Raw genomic sequence first — 22,592 nt, 5'->3', positions numbered from 1 at the left:
GCTCCAAGGACAGACCACTCCGACGATCACGCCGCCACAGGAGCAGGCCACAGGGCTCGGCCATGCCGCCCCTGTTGGTACGACGCCGTATAATTAGCACAATGTACTGTCCTTGTCCTCCCTTCAACTATAAAAGGAGAGGACTTAGGCCATTTAGAAGGGGGGAGAACTCACGGAGAAGAACACCCTGTAACACACACACACACACACATATCCCAGCCGCCTGAGAGCAACGTCTCAAGCAGCCCACACAACACCTCGCCGAGACCTGGAACTAGCTCTCTCTCTCACCTTGCTTGTAACCCCCTACTACAAGCATTTCGGTGCAAGGAATATAAGATCGATCTCTCAGACTGGACGTAGGGCATCGATTGCCTGAACCAGTATAAACCTTGTGTCTCTTTGTATCACCATCCGGGATTAGGGGCACGCAGTCCAAATTCACTAGTCGGTTGAGGACTCCCCCGGTCCGAAACACCAACACTACCATAGTTCTCCTTTGTCCATGCCCGTAGTTCAATGACTTGAGCCATGCCACATGGCATTCGATGAGGAGGAGTCTGGTCTCCTCTCCAACCAAGTCACGGGGCCTAGGGCCAATGGTTGATCTGGGCATCGGGCGAGATGCCCTGCTCCCTTGCCTCGATGACTCTCCCCTCCCCGCCAACAAGACATACCGAGGGTGCGCGAGGTTAGCGCGAGGGAGAGTCCCTGGGCGCGATGAAGACGTAGAGTGTGAGAGTGTGTTGTCTGTTGGGGAGTGCGGCGTTTCCAGTGTGCCAGTGTAGAAGAAGAAGAATGCGGGTGGAGAAGAAGAATGCAGGTGGGAAAAGAAGAATGGGGCGGCGTGGAACGGAGAGTGAGCCCACGCGTGCCTAAGGGATAAGGCAGGCCACGAGAGGTCTGTGGTGTGCCCTTGCCATGCTGGAAGGGTGACTTGGCCAGCCACGTCGGCAAAATATCTAAAACAACGAACTTTTGGTGATTGCGGTGGCAAAATTAAGGACTCTCCCAAAGATGTCAATTTAGCCCTTGCTATGCTGGAAGGGTGACTTGGCCAGCCATGTCAGCAAAATGTCTAAAACAATGAACTTTTGGTGATTGCGGTGGCAAAATTAAGGATTCCCAAAATGTCAATTTAGCCCTCGGCAAACGTAAAAGTGACAAAAAAAAAAAACCCTGAATCTGTGTCGGTAACAAACGTGGCCTCCTAGCCGTCTTTTTATCAACCGGTCATTTGCGTCCATGATTGGCACACAGGTGGAGGCTACTCATTGGCTCGGAACATGTCATCGGATCAACAGCCAACAGTCCAGCGTGTCGCCGGCCGCAGCTGAATACCGTGCCCCATGCCATCGTCACCTCAGAATCATACGCCTTCGTCTCGCCTTACCTCGCTCAACGGCTCAAGAGTCGAGAGCTCGAGATAGATAATAAAACTAAAAAAAAGAAAAAAACGAAAAGAAAAGGAAAGTAAATTCCAAAATCGCAGGGGGCAGGGGCGACAGCGTATCCACTTTCATCGAAGCCTGCCGACATGGCGTTCCTGTCGAATCTCTCCTAGAGCTAGAGCCGACCTCCACCACGCTCGCGTCGAGTCGATCAGGTGATTGCCTCACAAGGGGTAAGCCACCCGCCAAATTACGGTTTCGATTTACGGGCTAATTTTGGAGAACGATTTTCCTATTTCGCTTGATAATCTGGATTGTTCTTTCTAGATATCGGATTCGGTGGTGGTGTGCTGTGGTGCGGTTTTGTTGCGGGAATTTTTTTTGGGTGTTTTTTCTGCGGGCGGGCGGGCGGGCGGCAGCTCCGGAGGTGAATATGATCCGTCTTCAGACGTACGCGGCGTTCAGCCTGCTGGCGACGGCTTCGGCGGCGTACTACGCCTTCAGCAGCCGGGAGCAGTTCTACCCGGCCATGGTCTACCTCTCCACATCCAAGATCTGCTTCGTTCTGCTCCTAAACACGGGCCTCGTCGCCATGTGCGTCGCCTGGCAGCTCGTCAAGCGCCTCTTCCTGGGGTCGCTCCGGGAGGCCGAGGTCGAGCGCCTCAACGAGCAGGCCTGGCGGGAGGTCGTTGAGATCCTCTTCGCGGTCACCATCTTCCGTCAGGACTTCTCAGTCTCTTTCCTCGCCATGGTCGCCGCGCTGCTCCTTATCAAGGCACTGCACTGGCTGGCCCAGAAGAGGGTCGAGTACATCGAGACAACACCTTCAGTGCCCTTGCTCTCACACATCAGGATCGTCTCTTTCATGGCGTTCCTCCTCATTGTTGACTGCCTCTTCCTGTCCAACTCGCTGAGGTCACTCATACAGAAGCGGGAGGCATCTGTTGTCATCTTCTTCTCCTTTGAGTAAGCTCGATTTTCAGTTTACACTGCCACGAATTGTCTTTTTATTGTTGCATTGTGCCGTACAAATGCAGAAAAATTATCTGTGCTATTTCCTTTTTCACCTTGTCACTATATCAATGTGACGCACTATAACAATTTTTTTCCTCTTTTTCAACATTAGAGTAGGGGTAGGGATTAATTAATATGATCAAACACTGTGAAATGACAATTCCCAAGATAATGGACAAATATTTGCAAATAGGAGATGTACTACATGTTAGGTCCATATATCATTTGACAATCTTTTTTAGTTGTGTTGTATGAAGCTTACCGCAATGCGTCCTCTTTACATTTTGTTTACTGTCCTCTTTGCACTGAGACTTACCCTGAACCCTATGAACAATACCAGATTCACAGTTATTGCTTTTGTTTATTCAATATATATTAGTTTTACTAGGTGACACCCTGTGCATTGCTGCGTGAATTTGTAACAAGAAATATGAATTTTTTATGTTTGTTAGAATAGGTTATTACACTATAGATAGGTAAAGATAGCAGATACAATGTACAAAAGAATACTGAATACAGTAAGAACAAACTAGATTTCTGAAAATAATGGAAGGGCCGAAACAAAACAAAATAGCCGTGAGTAGCTGAGAAGGCAAAGGAAGCACTGAAAAGCAATGATAACACAAGTGATATGTGTTAGCTACAGCAGTACCGTTAGAAATGGTCATCCATGTAAACCATAAAATCTCTATGGATAAAAAAAAATGCTACTCCATTTCCTTTGCAACGACATGGTCCATCTGTACTTCTATCGAACATGGTAAAGAAATGTGCAAATTTCTTTCAAACTGACCCAGTAACTAACATGCATCTCTTATTCAGCCTAGCAAGTCCATCCAGTCAGGTGGGGTTAGAAGAACAAATACAAATGCTTAGCGGCTAGAAAAACGGTTAAACTGGTCATTACAAAGAAACAAATTAGTCGCACAACAACGCAAAGCAGCCAATTTTAGAAAAAAATGATGAAAAAGTAATAGTGTAATTACTTAGAGGGAGGGAGAGTGAGAGGGATAGCCTCTCGTAGTCAGGTCTGGTGGCATGTAATGTGTCTTCTCTTCCTTTTTGGCCGTTAAATAGTAGCAAGGGTTGAGAACTGAAGAGGATACTTTGAAGGAAGGCAGGGCTGGATATTAATTAGTTAGCAGAACTCATCGGTTACTAAGAAGAATATCGGTGATGAACCAAGTTCTATGCAAGAGAGAATCAAAGGGCAAATATACGGTGTGTGTGTGTGTGTGCATCAGTGAATTTGGTAGTTAACTTGGAACTGGAAGGAGCAGCAAAATTTGGTGCTGATGCCCAATGTGAATGTGTGTGGAGAGGAAATAATAGATGGAACATTGATATCAGCTAAATTATTTAGTGGCCAAGGACAGCAGGAACTGAGAATACAGATGTAGCTATAGCATTGAGAAGCTAAGAAGGCCAAACAGCCAACTGTTTCTTTCACATTCGGGTAAGTGGCAAATGAAACAGGCAGCGATTAGTGAGGATACAGGAGAACATGAAGGTGGTATTCCTGACAAACTGACGGACATGATCAAACTGGCACTTGCTATCAGACAGCCTTAGTTTTACAGGTGACGTGGCACAACGTGAGAGTAGAGAAATAACATTTATTGACTTTAGTTGGTTCCATCTTTATAAGATATATAGATAGATACATTGACTATCTTAACTGCCTCAAGCTTCTAATCTGTTCACATATATTTGTTCTGACTGCTCTATTACAAAATGTTAGTCTAGCAACTTGTGCAGTTGTCTGTTTAGGTTTGAGCAATAGTTTTAAGTGATAACACTGCAAAGTATTAGCTCCATTTAGTATGAAACTCCAGCTATAGAATTTCTTCTTGCCTCTTGCTTCTGAAGCAAGGGGCATACCTTCCAGGCAAGGTAACAGTCCTATTGGCTAACCTTATGATGGCTTGAAGATGTGCTTTTGTTGTTCTGATTTCTAACTGCCTGGCAATTATTTTTTGATGTATTTAGATTCAATTGGTGCTACCCCTAATCTATCACGTATATCATTGTTCCGAACTCGATCCCTTCTTGTATGACCGCAAATCCAACACAACATACGCATTTCCGCAACACTAAGTTTTATATGACGGCGATTAGACCTGCTATGTTGTATGGTGCAGAATGTTAGCCTACGAAAAGACGACATATTCAACAGATAAGTGTCGCGGAAATGCGTATGTTGTGTTGGATTTGCGGTCATACAAGAAGGGATCGAGTTCGGAACAATGATATACATGATAGATTAGGGGTAGCACTAATTAAAGAAAAGCATGTCCAACACTGGTTGAGATTGATGGATAAGTCTCTGTGTAGGTCTTTGTGGGGCTGCTGCAGCATGGTGGTCTTGCTGCCCATCTAGGACAGCATCTAGGACTAGCATCTAGGACATCATCTTAGACTAGCATCTTGGCATATGCTTGGCTGGCTAGCAGCCTATAAATATGTATCCCAACCCCTCAGGTTGTCATGGCATTTGTGTGAGAAATAAACCAGAAAATTGCCCCAACTCCTAGTGTCATCATCTCTTGATGAGAGTAAGAATTCTGCTACTACCAAAAGTAAGAATTCAGTGACTAACAACTAGTATCAGAGCCGTACTATCCTGTAGCCTGAGCATCTCCTGCTCATCTCCTTTCCCAGCCGCGCAACAGCCCTAGCTGGGAGCAGTAGCAGCTCCGGCCGCTCCTGCTCACTCCTCTCCCTCCGCGCAGCTCGTCTGAAGCAGCCATCTCCCCACGCAGCGCCCCCCGGTAGTGCGTCATGTCCGCAGGGCAGTCTCAGCGCTCGGTCGCCTCGATCACGTGGCGTCGGCAGGAGGCCGAACTTGCCGCGGCAGAGGAACGCGAGCAAGCGACGGCAGAGACCGCTGCGGCGGCGGCAAGGGCGTCTGGCAGCGGCGGAGCTGGCAGCAGCTAGAGCGGAGGCGGAAGCAGCGGTAGTGGCGGATGCAGCGCATGCGGCGGTAGCAGACGACAGCGCCGACTCGGACCTCGAGCTGCTGGGGAGGGAGGCAGCGCGAGGGCGGGCGGCGTAGTGGGCAGCCGTGCACGCCCACGAGCGCGGCAGCAGCCCAAAAAGGCGCAGACGCGCCGTCGGCGCTCCTGGAGGAGGCGCGCACGGCGGCAGCGCTCCTGGAGGAGGCGCGCACGGCGGTGGCGCTCCTGGAGGAGGCGCGCACTGCAATGGTGGCGGACGGGTCGATGGAGAGCGCGGCCTTCATAGGCAGCGTGTCTCTCTCTCCCCGGATCGGTACCGTGGTTACCACGGGCTCTAGGCTGTTGTCAGGGACGTCGGCCCCGGCGGTGGGTGGCCTACCCTCACTAAGACTAACTACGTCGAGTGGGCTACGGTGATGAGGGTAAAGCTCCAGGTGCGGCACATGTGGGAGGCAGTCCGGTACGGCGACGTCGACTACGACCAAGATCGACGGGGGCATGATGCCCTCATCGCTGCAGTCTTGTTCGAGATGCAGTTCTCGCTTACCAACAAGCGGACTGCCAAGGAGGCTTGGGACGCCATCGCTGCGGCACGCATCGTCAGCGACCGTGCCCGCAAGTCCACACTGCAGGCACTTCGCAAGGAGTGGGAGAACCTGGCCTTTAAGCCAGGTGAGGACGTTGATGACTTTGCTCTTTGTCTCAACACTCTGTTGCAGAAGATGGTGCAGTTCGGCGATGACACCTACGGCGAGGAGAGAGCTGTCGAAAAGCTCTTCCGCTGCGTCCCCGAGAAGTACAAGCAGATGGCTCGCTCGATCGAGTCCCTGCTGGATCTCTCCACGATGACGATCGAGGAGGCGATAGGTCGCCTCAAGGTCGTCGATAGCGATGAGCCACAGTCTCTCTCGGGGCCCATCACCACTGGCGAGAAGCTCCTTCTCACTCGGGAGCAGTGGGCTGCCTGCCAAGGTGACCGGAAGAAGGGGGAGCCTTCTTCCATGACAGGTGGCCGCAAGCGTGGCAAGCCGCGCAAGGCGTGCAGAGACGCCTAGGCCGGGGCGCGAGGACGTGCCGAGGGTGATGCCCGCGGAGGCGCCCAGGGTGGCGCTGCCGGTAAGCACAAGCCGGCACGAGACGACACCTGCCGCAACTGCGGCCAGCTTGGCCATTGGGCCTAGGACTGTCGACAGCCATGACGCGGCCAAGCCCACGTCGCACAGGCGGAGGAGGAGCCGGCTCTGTTCATGGCACATGCAAGCATCGAGCTGTCTCCAGCGGCACCGGCCGCAGCGGCTCTCCTCCACCTTGACGAGCCAAAAGCACACGCCCTCCTCGGCGACGGCTCCGGCAACGACAAGACTGACGGGTGGTGCCTCGACACTGGCACCACCCATCACATGACCGGTCGACGGGAGTTCTTCACCAAGCTTGACTCTAGCGTCCGAGGCTCCATCAAGTTTGGGGATGCCTCCGGCGTGGAAATCAAGGGCGTCGGCTCCGTCATCTTCACCGCCGTGTCTGGTGAGCACAGGTTGCTCACCGGAGTCTACTACATTCCCGCGTTGAGGAACTCCATCATCAGCTTGGGACAGCTGGATGAGAACAGTTCGCGCGTGGTGGTTGAGGATGAAGTCATGAGGATTTGGGATCGCCGTCGCCGCCTTCTTGCCAATGTATCCAGAAGCGCAAATCGACTCTACGTCCTTAACGTGCAGGTGGCACAACCCCTCTGTCTCACTGCTCGCCGGGATGACGAGGCGTGGCAGTGGCACGAGCGCTTCGGGCACCTTCACTTCGAGGCCCTGAAGCGGCAAAGTGCCACAGAGATGGTGCGAGGCCTGTCGTGCCTCGACCATGTGGAGCAGCTCTGCGATGTCTGCGTGTTGACGAAGCAAAGGTGACTCCCCTTTCCCCAGCGGGCGAGCTTTCGAGCCAAGGAGAGGCTCGAGCTTGTGCACAGGGACTTGTGTGGCCCGGTGACACCGGCCACACCGGGAGGACGACGCTACTTCTAGCTGCTCGTCGACGACCTCTCCCACTACATGTGGGTGATGGTCCTCGGCAGCAAGGGAGGGGCTGCGGACGCCATCAGGCGCTCGCAGGCTGCTGCGGAGGCGGAGTGCGGCCGCAAGCTGCGCGTGCTGCGCACCGACAACGGCGGCGAATTCACGGCGGCTGAATTCGCGTCGTACTGCGCTGATGAGGGTATTCAGCGCCACTACTCCGCGCCGTACAGCCCGCAGCAGAACGACGTTGTCGAGCGGCACAACCAGACGATTGTGGGGATGGCTCGGGCCCTTCTCAAGCAGAGGGGGATGCCAGCTGTCTTCTGCGGAGAGGCGGTGGTGTCGGCCGTCTACATCCTCAACCGCTCGCCTACTAAGGCGCTCGACGGCAGGACGCCGTACAAGGCTTGGCATGGACGCAAGCCGGCAGTCTCCCACTTGCGGGTCTTTGGCTGCCTCGCGTTCGCCAAGGAGCTTGACCACATCAGCAAGCTCGACGACAGGAGCACTCCGGGAGTGTTCATCGGCTACGCGGAGGGCTCAAAGGCCTACCGCATCCTCGACCCGAAGACACAGCGTGTGCGCACGGCGCGCGACGTTGTGTTCGACGAAGGGCGAGGATGGGCGTGGGACAAGGCGGTGGATGACGGCTCGGCTCCGACGTACGACGACTTCACTGTCGAGTACGTCCACTTCGAGGGAGCTGGGGGAGTAGGCAGCTCTTCTTCGACGAGCACGTCTACCCTAGTCCCCTAGCCTCCACCGACCCCGGCGCCTTCTACTTCGACAGCACCACGCTCTCCAGCCAGGACCTCGGCTGCGATGAGTTCTTCGCCGGCTCCACCACAGCCGGCACTGCCACGCACTCCAGCACCGACATGCACCTCTCCGGGCACATCTACTCCAACACCAGCTCGTGTCGAGCACAACCCGGTTGAGCTCGCTACTCCGCTCTCACGACGAGGATCGCATCGACGCGTACCACGACGGCGAGCCGTCGTGGTACCATATGATGGAGAACCTTCTCGGCGATCAGCCGGTGCCGGGACTGGTGCCTCACGACCTGGAGGCGCAGTTGCACCTTGCGTGTGATGACGACGAGCCTCGGTCGTTTGCTGAGGCCGAGAGACACGCGGCATGGCGCGCCGTGATGCAATTGGAGATGGATGCGGTTGAGAAGAACCGCACCTGGGAGCTTGCTGACCTTCCTCGTGGTCACCGCGCGATCACCCTTAAGTGGGTGTACAACCTGAAGAGGAATGAAGCCGGCACCATCGTCAAGCACAAGGCTCGCTTCATGGCACGAGGTTTCGTGCAGCAGGAGGGGGTCGACTTCGACGACGCCTTTGCTCCCGTGTCACGGATGGAGTCCGTGCGACTCCTTGCGCTAGCTGCCCAGGAGGGCTGGCGTGTTCATCACATGGACGTCAAGTCGGCGTTCCTTAACGGCGACTTGAAGGAGGAGGTCTATGTGCACCAGCCGCCGGGATTTGCGATCCCCGGCAAGGAGGGCAAGGTGCTCCGCCTGCGCAAGGCCCTCTATGGCTTGCGGCAGGCACTGAGGGCGTGGAATGCCAAGTTGGATTCCACGCTAAAGGGGATGGGCTTCGAGCAAAGCCCGCACGAGGCGGCCATCTAACGACGGGGCAGTGGAGGAAATGCTCTGCTGGTGGGTGTCTACGTCGACGACTTGGTGATCATCGGCACCAAGGATGCGGAGGTGGTGGCATTCAAGGAAGAGATGAAGGCCACCTTCCAGATGAGTGACCTGGGGCCTCGCTCCTTCTACCTGGGAATCGAGGTGCACCAGGATGACTCCGGGATCACGCTTCGATAGACCGCCTACGCCAAGCGCGTCGTTGAGCTAGCTGGGCTCACCGACTGCAACCCAGCTCTCACTCCGATGGAGGAGAGGCTGAAGCTGAGCCGCGACAGCACGACGGAGGAGGTGGACGCTACGCAGTATCGGCGTCTTGTGGGGAGCCTTCGCTACCTCGTCCACACACAGCCGGACTTGGCATTCTCCGTCGGCTACGTTAGTCGGTTCATGCAACGACCGACGACGGAGCACCAGCAGGCTGTGAAGAGGATCATCCGCTACGTTGCGGGGACTCTCGATCACGACCTCTACTACCCTAGGTGCCCTGGGACGGCACACTGCGTCGGGTACAGCGACAGCGACCATGCCGGCGACATCAACACCAGCAAGAGCACGAGCGGGATCCTCTTCTTCCTCGGCAAGTGCCTCGTTAGCTGGCAGTCGGTCAAGCAGCAGGTGGTGGCCCTGTCCAGCTGCGAGGCCGAGTACATAGCGGCCTCCTCCGCTTCGACTCAGGCGCTCTGGCTCACTCGACTGCTTGGTGATCTCCTCGGCAGAGACACTAGAGCGGTGAAGCTCAGGACGGACAGCAAGTCCGCTCTGGCCCTGGCAAAGAACCCCGTTTTCCATGAACGGAGTAAGCACATCCGGGTGAGGTACCACTTCATCCGAGGCTGTTTGGAGGATGGGAGCATCAAGGCAAGCTACATCAACACCAAGGATTAGCTTGCAGACCTGCTTACCAAACCTCTTGAGAGGATCAAGTTCTTTGAGCTCTGCTCCAGGATCAGGATATTTCAACTTTCCCACAAGACGACGCACAAGACTTAGGGGGTGAATGATGGATAAGTCTCTGTGTAGGTCTTTGTGGGGCTGCTGCAGCATGGTGGTCTTGCTGCCCATCTAGGACAGCATTTAGGACTAACATCTAGGACAACATCTTAGACTAGCATCTTGGCATATGCTTGGCTGACTAGCAGTCTATAAATATGTATCCCCAATCCCTCAGGTTGGCATGGTATTTGTGTGAGAAATAAACCAGAAAATTGCCCTAACTCCTAGTGTCATCCTCTCTTGATGAGAGTAAGAATTCTGCTACTACCAAGAGTAAGAATTCAGTGACTAACAGAGATGGTTTGGATATGTCCAACGGAGACCTCCAGAGGCACCGGTGCGTAGTGAAATCCTAAGCCAGAATAGTAACGTGAAGAGAGGCAGAGGAAGACCGAAGTTGACTTGGGTAGAGGCAATAAAAAGAGACTTGAAATGATGGAATATACCCAAAGACTTAGCCTTAGATAGGAGTGCTTGGAAAACAGCTATTCACGTGCCTGAACCTTGATTACTTCTGCTGGGTTTCAACTCTAGTCTACCCCAACTTGTTTGGGACTTAAAGACTTTGTTGTTGTTGTTGTTGTTGTATTTAGATTCAAAGTACTCACAGTAGTTACTAAATACAAATCATGTTTCAGGTATATGATACTAGCAACATCGACAATATCAACATTTATGAAGTATGTATTCTATGTCAGTGACATGCTAATGGAAGGTCAATGGGAGAGGAAGGCAGTGTATACATTTTACTTAGAGCTGATCAGTGACCTTGTGCACTTGTCACTATACATGCTCTTCTTCATAGCTATCTTCCTGTAAGTTCTATGGTACTATTCCTTTGAAACTATAGTGTAAACTATGGTTGATGATCCATTATACTAATATCAGGAACTATGGTGTCCCACTGCACTTGATTCGTGAGTTATATGAGACCTTCCGCAACTTCAGAATTCGCATTGCAGATTATGTACGCTACAGAAAGATCACTTCCAACATGAATGAACGCTTTCCAGATGCTACAGCAGAAGAGCTCAATGCGTGAGTTTTATATTGTAACATTCACACTAGCTTGTTGCCTCCACTGTAAAAATTCTTGTGATTTACATTTTATTGTTGTAATTGTTGTATTCAGGAGCGATGCTACATGTATTATTTGCCGTGAGGAGATGACTACAGCAAAGAAACTGCTTTGTGGGCATCTGTTCCATGTGCATTGTTTAAGGTCATGGCTAGAGCGCCAACACACTTGCCCTACATGCAGAGCTCCAATTATTCCCCCAGACAATGGACGTTCTGCATCAGCACGACAACATGGAGGTCAACCTGGTGTTCAGCCTGGTGAGATTCATTTTATTGATTTGTTCTTTTTTCTTTTCATAATCTGATTTCAGTCCAACATATCAGTGAGTACTGTACTGTGTAGTAAGTTCTATTTGTGATTTCATCTGAGAAAGCAGCTGCAGGTACTGACACTCCAGCCTCAGAAGGGGCACCAGGTGACAATATGAGCAGGCGCCAAGCAAAACTCGAAACTGCTGCAGCAGCTGCTTCTTTATATGGAAGATCTTTTGTTTATCCTCCAACAAACACCCTAAATAGGTAATGTTTCTGGAGCAGTCTATACACAAAGCTTTTCATGATTTTGCTTGCATCAACAACAACAACAACAACAACAAAGCCTTTAAGTCCCAAACAAGTTGGGGTAGACTAGAGTTGAAACCCAGCAGAAGCAATCAAGGTTCAGGCACGTGAATAGCTGTCTTCCAAGTACTTCTATCTAAGGCTAAGTCTTTGGGTATATTCCATCATTTCAAGTCTCCTTTTATTGCCTCTACCCAAGTCAACTTTGGTCTTCCTCTGCCTCTCTTCATGTTACTATCCTGGCCTAGGATTCCACTACGCACCGGTGCCTTTATAGGTCTCCGTTGGACATGTCTAAACCATCTCAACCGGTGTTGGACAAGCTTCTCTTCAATTGGTGCTACCCCTAATCTATCACGTATATCATCGTTCCGAACTCGATCCCTTCTTCTATGACCGCAAATCCAATGCAACATACGCATTTCCGCGACACTTATCTGTTGAACATGTCGTCTTTTGGTAGGCCAACATTCTGCACCATACAACATAGCAGGTCTAATTGCCGTCCTATAAAACTTGCCTTTTAGTTTCTGTAGTACCCTTTTGTCACATAGGACATCAGATGCTTGTCGCCACTTCATCCATCCTGCTTTGATTCTATAGCTAACATCTTTATCAATATCCCCGTCTCTCTGTAGCATTGATCCTAAATATCGAAAGGTATCCTTCCTAGGCACTACTTGACCTTCCAAACTAATATCTTCCTCCTCCCGAATAGTAGTGCCGAAGTCACATCTCATATACTTAGTTTTAGTTCTACTGAGTCTAAAACCTTTGGACTCCAAAGTCTCCCGCCATAACTTCAGTTTCTGATTCACTCCTGTTCAGCTTTCATCAACTAGCACTACATCGTCCGCGAAAAGTATACACCAAGGAATGTGCCCTTGTATGTCCTTTGTGACCTCATCCATTACTAAGGCAAACAAATAAGGGCTCAAAGTTGACCTTTGATGTAGTCCTATCCTAATCGGGAAGTCATCCGTGTCTCCATCACTTGTTCGAACTCTAGTCACAATATTGTTGTACATGTCCTTAATGAGCCCGACGTACTTCGTTGGGACTTTATGTTTGTTCAAAGCCCACCACATAACATTCCTTGGTATTTTATCATAAGTCTTCTCCAAGTCAATAAAAACTATGTGTAAGTCCTTCTTCTCCCTATACCGCTCCATAACTTGTCTTATTAAGAAAATGGCTTTCATGGTTGACCTTCCGGGCATAAAACCAAATTGGTTCATAGAGACCCGCGTTATTGCTCTCAAGCGATGCTCGATAACTCTCTCCCATAGCTTCATAGTATGACTCATCAACTTAATTCCCCGGTAATTAGTACAACTTTGAATATCCCCTTTATTCTTGTAGATCGGTACCAATATACTTCTCCACTCATCAGGCATCTTGTTCGATCGAAAAATATGGTTGAACAGCTTGGTTAGCCATACTATAGCTATGTCCCCGAGACATCTCCACACCTCGATTGGGATACCATCCGGTCCCATCGCCTTACCTCCTTTCATCCTTTTCAACGCCTCTCTGACCTCAGATTCTTGGATTCTCCGCACAAAGCGCCTATTGGTGTCATCAAAAGAGTCATTCAACTGAAAGGTTGTGTCCGTATTCTCACCATTGAACAATTTGTCAAAATACTCTTGCCATCGATGTCGGATCTCATCCTCCTTCACCAAGTAATGCTCCCTTTCATCCTTAATGCACTTAACTTGGTTGAAGTCCCTTGTCTCTCTCTCCTTCCTTCGTACTCAAACGTTGGTAAAGATCCTCGTACGCTCTATCCTTTGCCACACTTACAGCTCGCCTTGCAGTCTTCTTTGCCACCTTGTACTTCTCTATGTTGTCCACACTCCTGTCATGGTACAAGCGTCTATAACACTCTTTCTTCTCCTTAATAGCCCTTTGGACTTCCTCGTTCCACCACCAAGTATCTTTAGCCTCGCATCCACTTTCTTTGGTTACTCCACACACCTCTGAGGCCACCTTCCGAATGTTGGTTGCCATCTTCTCCCACATGTTTATGTCTTCTTCTTCCTTCCAAGAGCCCTCTTTGATAACCCTTTCCCTGAATACCTCTGACGTCTCTCCTTTCGGTTTCCATCATTTTGTTTTTTCAATCTTAGCTTGTTTATCCCTACGGGCACGCACCTGAAAACGAAAGTCTGCCACCAAAAGCTTATGTTGAGAAACAACACACTCCCCTGGTATCACCTTGCAACCCAAGCATGCTCGTTTGTCCTTTCTTCTTGTGAGGACAAAGTCAATCTGGTTAGAGTGTTGTCCGCTACGGAAGGTCACTAGATGAGATTCTCTTTCTAAAGAAAGTGTTGGCTATCATCAGGTCAAAAGCTACCGCGAAGTCTAGAACTTCCTCCTCCTCCTGATTCCTACTACCATACCCAGAACTTCCATGAACTGCCTCGAAACTTGCGCTTATAGTACCTACATACCCATTAAGATCTCATCCTATAAAAAGCTTCTCACTACTGGGTACAGCTCTAATTAGGCCATCTAAGTCTTCCCAGAACTGTCTCTTAGCACTCTCGTCGAGGCCTACTTGGGGGGTATACGCACTAATTACGTTCAAGACCATATCACCAATGACAAGCTTGACTAAGATAATCCTATCTCCTTGCCTTCTCACTCCCACCACATTATTCCTGAGGCTGTTATCAATCAAAACTCCTACTCTATTTCTATTCGCAACTGTCCCTGTGTACCAAAGCTTGAAACCTGTATTGTCCACCTCCTTCGCCTTCTGACCCTTCCATTTAGTTTCTTGAACGCATAATATATTTACACGCCTTCTAGTCGCGGTATCAACTAATTCTCTTAACTTACCTGTAAGTGACCCTACATTCCAACTGCCTAAACGGATCCTAGTTGGTTCGACTAGCTTCCTTACCCTTCGCACCTGTCGAATCAAATGTGTGAAAGGTCCTAATGGCTAGAGGGGGGGTGAATAGCCTAATAAAAATTTCTACAACAACACTTAACCAAATGGTTAGACAATTATGAGGCGAAGCGAGTGTTGCACTAGCCTACTTAAAATGCAAGCCACCTACCACAATTCTAGTTTAGATAGTGTCTATTCACACAATAGCAAAGACACTATCCTATGTTAGTGTGCTCTCAAAGACTAACTAAAGAGCCACACCAACCAAGCAAGTAAGCTCTCACAACTAGCTACACTAAAGAGCTTGTCAACTAGTTTGCGGTAAAGTAAAGAGAGTGGTTAGGATAGTTATACCGCCGTGTAGATGAAGAACCAATCAATCACAAAGATGAATAACAATGAAGACCAATCACCTCGGAATCAATGATGAAGACAATGATTTTTTACCGAGGTTCACTTGCTTGCCGGCAAGCTAGTCCTCGTTGTGGCGATTCACTCACTTGGAGGTTCACGCGCTGATTGGCTTCACACGCCAAACCCTCAATAGGGTGCCGCACAACCAACACAAGATGAGGATCACACAAGCCACGAGCAATCCACTAGAGTACCTTTTGGCGCTTCGCCGGGGAAAGATCAAGAACCCCTCACAATCACCACGATCGGAGCCGGAGACAATCACCACCTCCGCTCGACGATCCTCGCTGCTCCAAGCCGTCTAGGTGGCGGCAACCACCAAGAGTAACAAGCGAAATCCGCAGCGAACCACGATCACTAAGTGCCTCTAGATGCAATCACTCAAGCAATGCACTTGGATCACTCCCAATCTCACTATGATGATGAATCAATGATGTAGATGAGTGGGAGGGCTTTGGCTTAGCTCACAAGGTTGCTATGTCAATGAAAATGGCCAAAAGATATGAGCCACAGCCGGCCATGGGGCTATAAATAGAGCCCCAAACAAATAGAGCCGTTATACCCCTTCACTGGGCAAAACGCGCTCTGACCGGACGCTCCGGTCATACTGACCGGACGCTGGCCCTCAGCGTCCGGTCGCTCGATGGATGCCACGTGTCATCACTTTCAAATGCTGTTCGTCAGATTCCAACGGCTACGAAGCTGACCGGACGCTCCGGTCAAAACTGACCGGACGCTGAAGGCCCAGCGTCCGGTCGTTTCCAGTAAGCTCCCGAGCATGACCGGACGCGTCCGGTCGAATGCGATCGGACGCAGCCAGCGTCCGGTCACATTCCAGCTACTGTGTCACCGTACGTCAGCGCGACCGGACGCAGCCTGCCAGCGTCCGGTGCATTCGGATCCAGCGTCCGGTCAGTTGACCGACGCTGGCATCTTTGCGACCAACTCGTTTTCACTTCTAACTTCTTCACCCTTGCTCTAATGAGCCAATCACCAAGAATTTTGCATCCGGCGCAATAGAAAATAGACATTTCATTTTTCCAAAAGCGCCGAATCCCGCCTCGCAAGCTCGGCGGGAGGGAGAGAGGGACCCAAACCCATCTCAACCCTGCAAACACCTTGTGCACATGTGTTAGCATATTTTCACAAATATTATCAAGGGTGTTAGCACTCCACTAGATCCTAAATGCATATGCAATAAGTTAGAGCATCTAGTGGCACTTTGATAACCGCATTCCGATACGAGTTTCACCCCTCTTAATAGTACGGCTATCAAACCTAAATGTGATCACACTCTCTAAGTGTCTTGATCACCAAAACAAAATAGCTCCTACAAGTTATACCTTTGCCTTGAGCTTTTTGTTTTTCTCTTTCTTCTCTTCAAGTTTAAGCCCTTGATCATCTCCATGCTATCACTATTGTCATGTTATGATCTTCATTAGCTTCTTCTACTTGAAGTGTGCTACCTATGTCATGATCACTTGATAAACTAGGTTAGCACTTAGGGTTTCATCAATTCACCAAAACCAAACTAGAGCTTTCAATGTGAAGACCCTTGCTCATTTTTCACTACACCTGGGCGCCGATGTAGCGCACCACTAAGGATGCGACGACCCGATCCTTGATCACTTGACACCGTGCCCAGATCGCGACACGGCGCGTCATGGGGTGACGACCCGGCCCTTGCTCATTTAACGCCATACCCGGGTTCCGATATGGCGCATCGCTAAGAGGGTTACGCTCCAACGATTTTCTTTCGGGTTTCATCTCCATTAGAATGGCTAAATTTAACGTTGGCTCACCACGCCTAACACAACCCTCCTCCTTTACCAGGGTATCTTCTCTAAATGGGTGGCTGACGACGCTTGTCTACTTTTATGTACTTTGTAATCACTGAATCTAATCTAATTATTACTGTATTGATAGCATTGTAGGGGGTGCTTTGTTCTTTCATAAAGCATACTAATAAGTATGCCATATTCAATCATCAGGTCAGGTCCTCAGTCTACATCAAGTACACCACAATCTGAAGCAAGTAACTCCAATCAATCACAGAAAGACCAAGAGCTGCAGATCCAAAACTCAAGTGATGGTTTAGCACCTTCGCCTTTTAGCGCAAATGGTGCCATTGGTTCAGGACCAAGCACCAGCAATCTTGAAAATTCACTGCAGAAGGCACAGGAAAACTTTATAAAGGGCCAGATAGAGGTAAGAAAGAATCTCGATTCCGAAAGTACTCAGCTTACATCTTCTACATTACTTTGTGATGCGAGCAACAAGCACTGCGTACGAACTATAGTGAGCTAGATAGGTGAACATTGACAGCTTGCATGTTGCAATATCGTAGATATTTCTGTTGCAAGCTCATCTTTAGTTGCAATCATGAAAACCTGCATACTCTGCAATCTCCATATGTCTAATGGGTTTATATGTTATGATAGTTTGCATGATTGGCACAAAGATGAGTTGGTTCCAGGTATGTTTGTAGTTTGTGTCATGTTTTTAATACTTTCAGCCTATGTTAACGTGAGCCACCGCTATTGATATGTAACAGTCTGCTTGTCATGAAGTTATGGTGTCGGCTGTGTTATCAGGTCATTCAATTAATTGGCTTGATTGGTCCCCTGCCTCCGATTAGGTCCGCTGACCTGATTTGGTCGACTAGCTTTCGGTTGGCGCTGGGCGGCCCTATGCACGTGGGCACAGGTAGGGCTTTTGGGCTGCCAATTTCGCCCATTAGGGTCAGGCCTATACATGTGCCCATGGGAGATGCCAGATACATGTGTCTCCTTGAGCCCTGGCCCGCCACTCTGCTGTCTGCTTTCCCTTCCGCTGCTGTCGCTGGATCCCTTCCTCAAACCGCCACCGGCACCCGCCCCTACCTTTGGCAGGTGCCCTTCAAGCACCGTGGGTACTGTCATCCCTCAACCACCTTGTCAGCCAGATTCTACCTGATAATGACCTGGTCCCTTCCTTCCTGAAGATGATGAGCTCCTGTCCAATCCTTCATCTTGCTGCGTCTGCTCTGTTTTGATTTGTGATCTGCGACCCTGTCTTGCTAGCTCTGCTGCTGCTCTTTTGCCTCTTGCTTTATTGCTCCTGTAGCTCTACTGGCCATCAAATTCCACAAGAATCTGCTGCTCTAGTGCTTTTTTACTCTCTTGCTTTATACTATATACCATATAGCATGTTGGTCCTGGTATATACAGGACAACTATAAACAGGTTGACAAGGGTCGACTAATCGTCTGATCGGTGGTGACTAGGATCGATTAGACGATTTGAAACATTAGGTGTTGTATGCAAATATGCCATCTAGTTACCATTTGATTCCTACAAAACAGTATGTAGCATGCAAGTATCTTCTCTAGCGAATTTAACAATCTTGGTTGGCATCAATGATCTGCATTTTACTCTAGACTGCAAGTTCATGAGCGTTGAACAGCTAGCCTTCAGCATTACTGCCAGATTACATAGTCTGCAATTTTGCTCAAGTTGTCAATGCTTCTTTGCTACAGCCGCTCAGTAACTACATCATACCAGCCTGTTGTTGAATTCATGCATGCATGGTAGTTATTACTTTCACTTTAGTATATAGTTGTGTGCTTAACATAATTTGTTGATATTATCAATCTATATCCAAAAGAACTCAAAAGCTATAGCCCTTCATCCCAGATGTTACAAATCCAACTTCAAATGATTCGGCGTGGTGCTGCTGTGTCGGTGATTAACAATGAGAATGACGGGCACAAAAGGAATGACTGAAGCTGTAAATAGGCAGGCGGAGATCAATACCTGAGGTGAAACTGTCACATGATGCATCGTTGCCCAGATTTTGTAGGCTTGTTCATTTTGTACTTTCATGTTACTGCACTCTTACTGATAATGTTTTTTTCTCTCTTTATAATACCGCTGATACATAGAGGCTGTCGTGTTGTAACAATGGTGTAACTACGAGACTAAACAAAATCCATCTGCCGAGAAAAAAAAATAGAATGGAGCTTTTTGATCCGTGATATAAGATGTTTGTGTTGTTTCTATGCCACTGGAATGGAATAGGGTGGATCGATGATTTACTGGGCGTATGTTTCTACCTACAATTTGGTTGGTCCTTATCTGTTGATGGGGGACTTCCTGAAAAGTAAAACATCAGGTTTATGTGATAATGCTTGTTGTGATGAACCTGGAGCTGAAGTGGAGGGAGATGAGCAAGGATTTGGGTTAAGGATTGGAGGGACTACGGCTGTTGTCTGATTTGGGAAAGACAAATAAATAATCAGCCAGTTCGCAGGTTGGTTTCTGGGCTGATAAGTTCGGCTGGTGCTGGTTTGTTGTGAGAGAAAAATACTGTACCATAGTTGATAAGCCCTGGTTGAAACCAACCAGCGAAGAGGCTGAATGAAGCCTCTAACGGCATCCTCAAACGGTACAAGTTACTACTCCTCTGTCATCGAAAGGATGTGGTGTAAAATTACGTATTTGCTCCTCCTCTATCATTTTAGAAATTGTTTGTCTTTTGGAATGTTATTCTCATGTATGATAGTTTTTAGTCATGTAGAAATATTTTTAATTGATGTGTCCCATTAAAAAGAGTGATCTCTAACTCTGCAGTTACATTCTTTTTGGAACAAAGTTTAAAATATAGGATTATATTTTTTTTGGGACGAAGGGAGTAGTTCTAGTATAAGATACTACTACATCCGTCCAAAAAAAAAATACAATTCTAGCATAGCATCATGTTTTACTATCATGAGTTTAACCAATTATAAATTAAAAAATATTAACATTTATGATATTAAATAAAAAATATTAGATTAATTATGAAATGTATTTTCATAATGCATTGATTTGGAGCTATAAATATGAATATTATTCACTAGAAACTTGATCAAACACGAAGTACTTTTAGTGGCATGCAACCATAGTTGCATTTTTTTTTCAGGATGAAGTGAGTAGTATGGAGAAGCTTCTAGCACTTTGGTCTTTGGAGAATGAAAAGCTGCTAGAAGCTTGCAAACAGAGCCTATAAGGTCACCGTTGAAGGGCTCCGAGCGTAGATAAGGTCACCAGCTCGAAGTCTGTTCGAAGTCCTGGTGTGGAGCCCACGGTGAACCGAACTCGTCCATGCTGGCTCGCCTGAAGGTGCGCCTCCTCCGACGCGGACACAGAATGACAGAAGTTAACCAATTAATTCTTCTAGAAGAAAGCATCTCCTAGAAGGAGGCGCACCTTCAGACGAGCCAACTACTTCTCCAAGAAAGCATCTTCTAGAAGAAAGCAACGCCCCATCCCGCGACGGCACCTTTGATGGCTAGCGCCTAGTGCCACGCGCACTCATCTTCTCCAGCGACATCGCATCTCCACCTTTAATTAAGGGGCTGCAGGTGGGCTCGGGCATCCCACTTATAAACCCAATCCACCTCGTCCAAACCGTCACTGAGGCTCGCACTCGCCAACCAAGTCGTCATTCCACAGTTCAGGCAGAGCTCACATCATCTTCCTTCTTCCCTAGAGCCAGCAATATAATAAGCGGAGCAGGCAAGGAGCGGTGGGCGGCCGGCGGTCTCATGGCGGGAGCCGTGCCCCTGGCCACGGCGCCGGCACTCGCGGCGGCGGGGAGCCTGTACGAGGCGCTGCGGGTCGGCCGCGCCGCGACGCAGGTGGAGATCAAGGCCGCGTACCGCGCCATGGCCAAGCGCCTTCACCCCGACACCTCCCGCTCGTCCTCGTCCCGAACTGCGGCGGCGTTCCTGGAGATCCAGCGCGCCTACGAGACGCTGTCGGACCCGGACGCGCGAGCGCAGTACGACCGCTCGCTCGGGCCGCCCCACCGGCCGCGGCCGGGCGCCGGCGTCGTGCGTGTGCGTCGGTGGGAAACGGACCAGTGCTGGTAGTAGACTAGTAGCCATCATTAGTCTGCTCCCGTAGTCGCGTCGCGTCTGTAAATTTAGTGTGCGGGGCGGAGGGCCCTGTTGCCAGGGGCTCAGCAGTAGGGCCCACATGTTGGCGCAACTTTTGTGTAAATAATAGTAAGCTAATAGTCTTCTTTTTCCAATATGCATACCCTTATACATACACGTACGCTCATCCTTACGAATACACACAAACAGTAACAGCTTAAATTGAGACTGAACTGGTAGATGTACCACCGAAACAATATCGTTAAATCCTGAAATAAATTAATATGAGCACATCTGATAAATACTAGAATAAATTTAGGAAAATATGAGCATCTATGTCAACTCAATTACTTCACACATCATGTTCGTGTGTTGGTTTCAGCCAGCCCAAACCAGCCAGCCAACAGTATTTTTCTCTCACAACAAACCAGCACCAGCCAGCCCAAATCAGCCCAGAAACCAACCAACGAACAGGGTGAAAACCAGCACCAGCCATTACTTGATAGTGAGCTGAAGTAAGCTTTGTACTGCTAGGAGTAGTTGATATACTCTGTACCTTAGGAGTAGTTAGTTGGTGTACCCTGTATCTTAGGAGTAGGTAGTTAGTGTACTCTTGTACTCAGGAGTAGGTAGTTGAACAACAACTATGTACCTAGTAAAGATACAGTTATAGTTGTATATATTCCATCCAAAGGGCAATGGAATACTTAGTTCAGTTGCCACAAACCAAAGAACAGGGCTTCGGTCAACGCTGATGCTTGTGCTAAGTCTGTGTGCGCGCTGTTCTCAATCTCTTCTTCTACCTCTAGCCATAGTAAGTGTGTGTTGATAAGCTAGTTGCTTACCTGTGCAGGGCAGCCAGGGATCAACAAGTGGTATCGGAGTCGTATAAGCGTCATCGCCGGACTAACCGCTGGCGACGACGGATGGTTTGGAGATGGACGACAGCAGCGGCGCTGCTGTGGCTACCCAGCCACGATAGGAGGTCGTTGTGTGCACGGTGCGGGAGTTCAGCGGCACCAGTTGACCGATGTTGACTCGCACCAACTATGGCGAGTGGGTAGTGACCATGAAGGTCAAGCTCAGAGCCCGACGACTCTAGAATGTTGTTGACAAGGGCACCGACAACGAAGAAGACGACATGTCAGCGTTGGAGACTATCCTCGCTACTGTGCTAGCGGAGTACAGGGAGCCATTGGAAGCAAAGAGATCTGCTAAGGAGGCGTGGGAGGCCATTGCGGCGATGCGCGTCAGTTCTGATGGCGCAAAGAAGGCAACGGCCCAGCTGCTGAAGCAGGAGTACGCCAACCTCAAGTTCAAGGATGGTGAATCGGTGGAGGACTTCTCTCTCCATCTGTAGACGCTAATTAGTAAGATGAGGAGTCACGGCATCACCATCGACGAAGAAGAGGCAGTCTCCAAGTACATCCACTCCGTGCCGACGAAGTACATCCAGACCGCTCTCTCCATAGAGACGATACTGGATCTGTCCACCCTCACCATTGAGGATGTGACTGGTCGGTTGCGGGCGGTGGATGAGAGCCTGGAGTAGGCGACAGCAACGATGGATAGCGGCAAGCTGCTGCTGACAGAGGAGGAGTGGGCTTCCCGGATGAAGAAGAAGAAGTCCGGGGAAGCCTCCTTCAGCCGTGGTGGCGATGGCAAGTGCCACGACAAGGCTTCTTCAGAGAAGAAGAAGAAGGTCGACC

The 22,592-nt window shown here is 49.4% G+C and overlaps 2 protein-coding genes across 6 annotated transcripts; both read left to right on the top strand.

Moving 5' to 3' along the window:
- The first annotated feature begins 1,380 nt into the window (after nt 1–1,380).
- LOC136520818 (ERAD-associated E3 ubiquitin-protein ligase HRD1-like) lies at nt 1,381–19,004 on the top strand. Of its 5 annotated transcripts, none has more exons than XM_066514476.1 (8): nt 1,381–1,606; nt 1,719–2,357; nt 10,663–10,839; nt 10,913–11,062; nt 11,157–11,362; nt 11,482–11,623; nt 16,976–17,192; nt 18,659–19,004. In XM_066514476.1, exons 2-8 carry the CDS (start codon nt 1,825–1,827, stop codon nt 18,746–18,748), a joined length of 1,515 nt encoding a protein of 504 aa, XP_066370573.1. In that variant the 5' UTR covers nt 1,381–1,606; nt 1,719–1,824; the 3' UTR covers nt 18,749–19,004. The 5 variants fall into 5 exon arrangements, with proteins under 5 accessions (XP_066370573.1, XP_066370576.1, XP_066370575.1 ...); XM_066514479.1 differs by having other exon boundaries at nt 1,381–1,624; nt 11,157–11,350; nt 11,488–11,623; XM_066514478.1 differs by having other exon boundaries at nt 1,381–1,624; nt 11,157–11,350.
- A 1,400-nt stretch (nt 19,005–20,404) lies between these two features.
- Nucleotides 20,405–21,057, top strand: LOC136522752 (chaperone protein dnaJ 11, chloroplastic-like). Its single transcript, XM_066516562.1, has one exon. It carries the CDS (start codon nt 20,551–20,553, stop codon nt 20,875–20,877), a length of 327 nt encoding a protein of 108 aa, XP_066372659.1. The 5' UTR covers nt 20,405–20,550; the 3' UTR covers nt 20,878–21,057.
- The last annotated feature ends 1,535 nt before the right edge of the window (nt 21,058–22,592 follow it).

This window comes from Miscanthus floridulus, chromosome 18, assembly GCF_019320115.1.
Source record: "Miscanthus floridulus cultivar M001 chromosome 18, ASM1932011v1, whole genome shotgun sequence".
NCBI classification, from domain to species: domain Eukaryota; kingdom Viridiplantae; phylum Streptophyta; class Magnoliopsida; order Poales; family Poaceae; genus Miscanthus; species Miscanthus floridulus.
The sequence above is the reverse complement of the archived record's forward strand: the minus strand, read 5'-3'. Positions and strand labels throughout refer to the sequence as shown.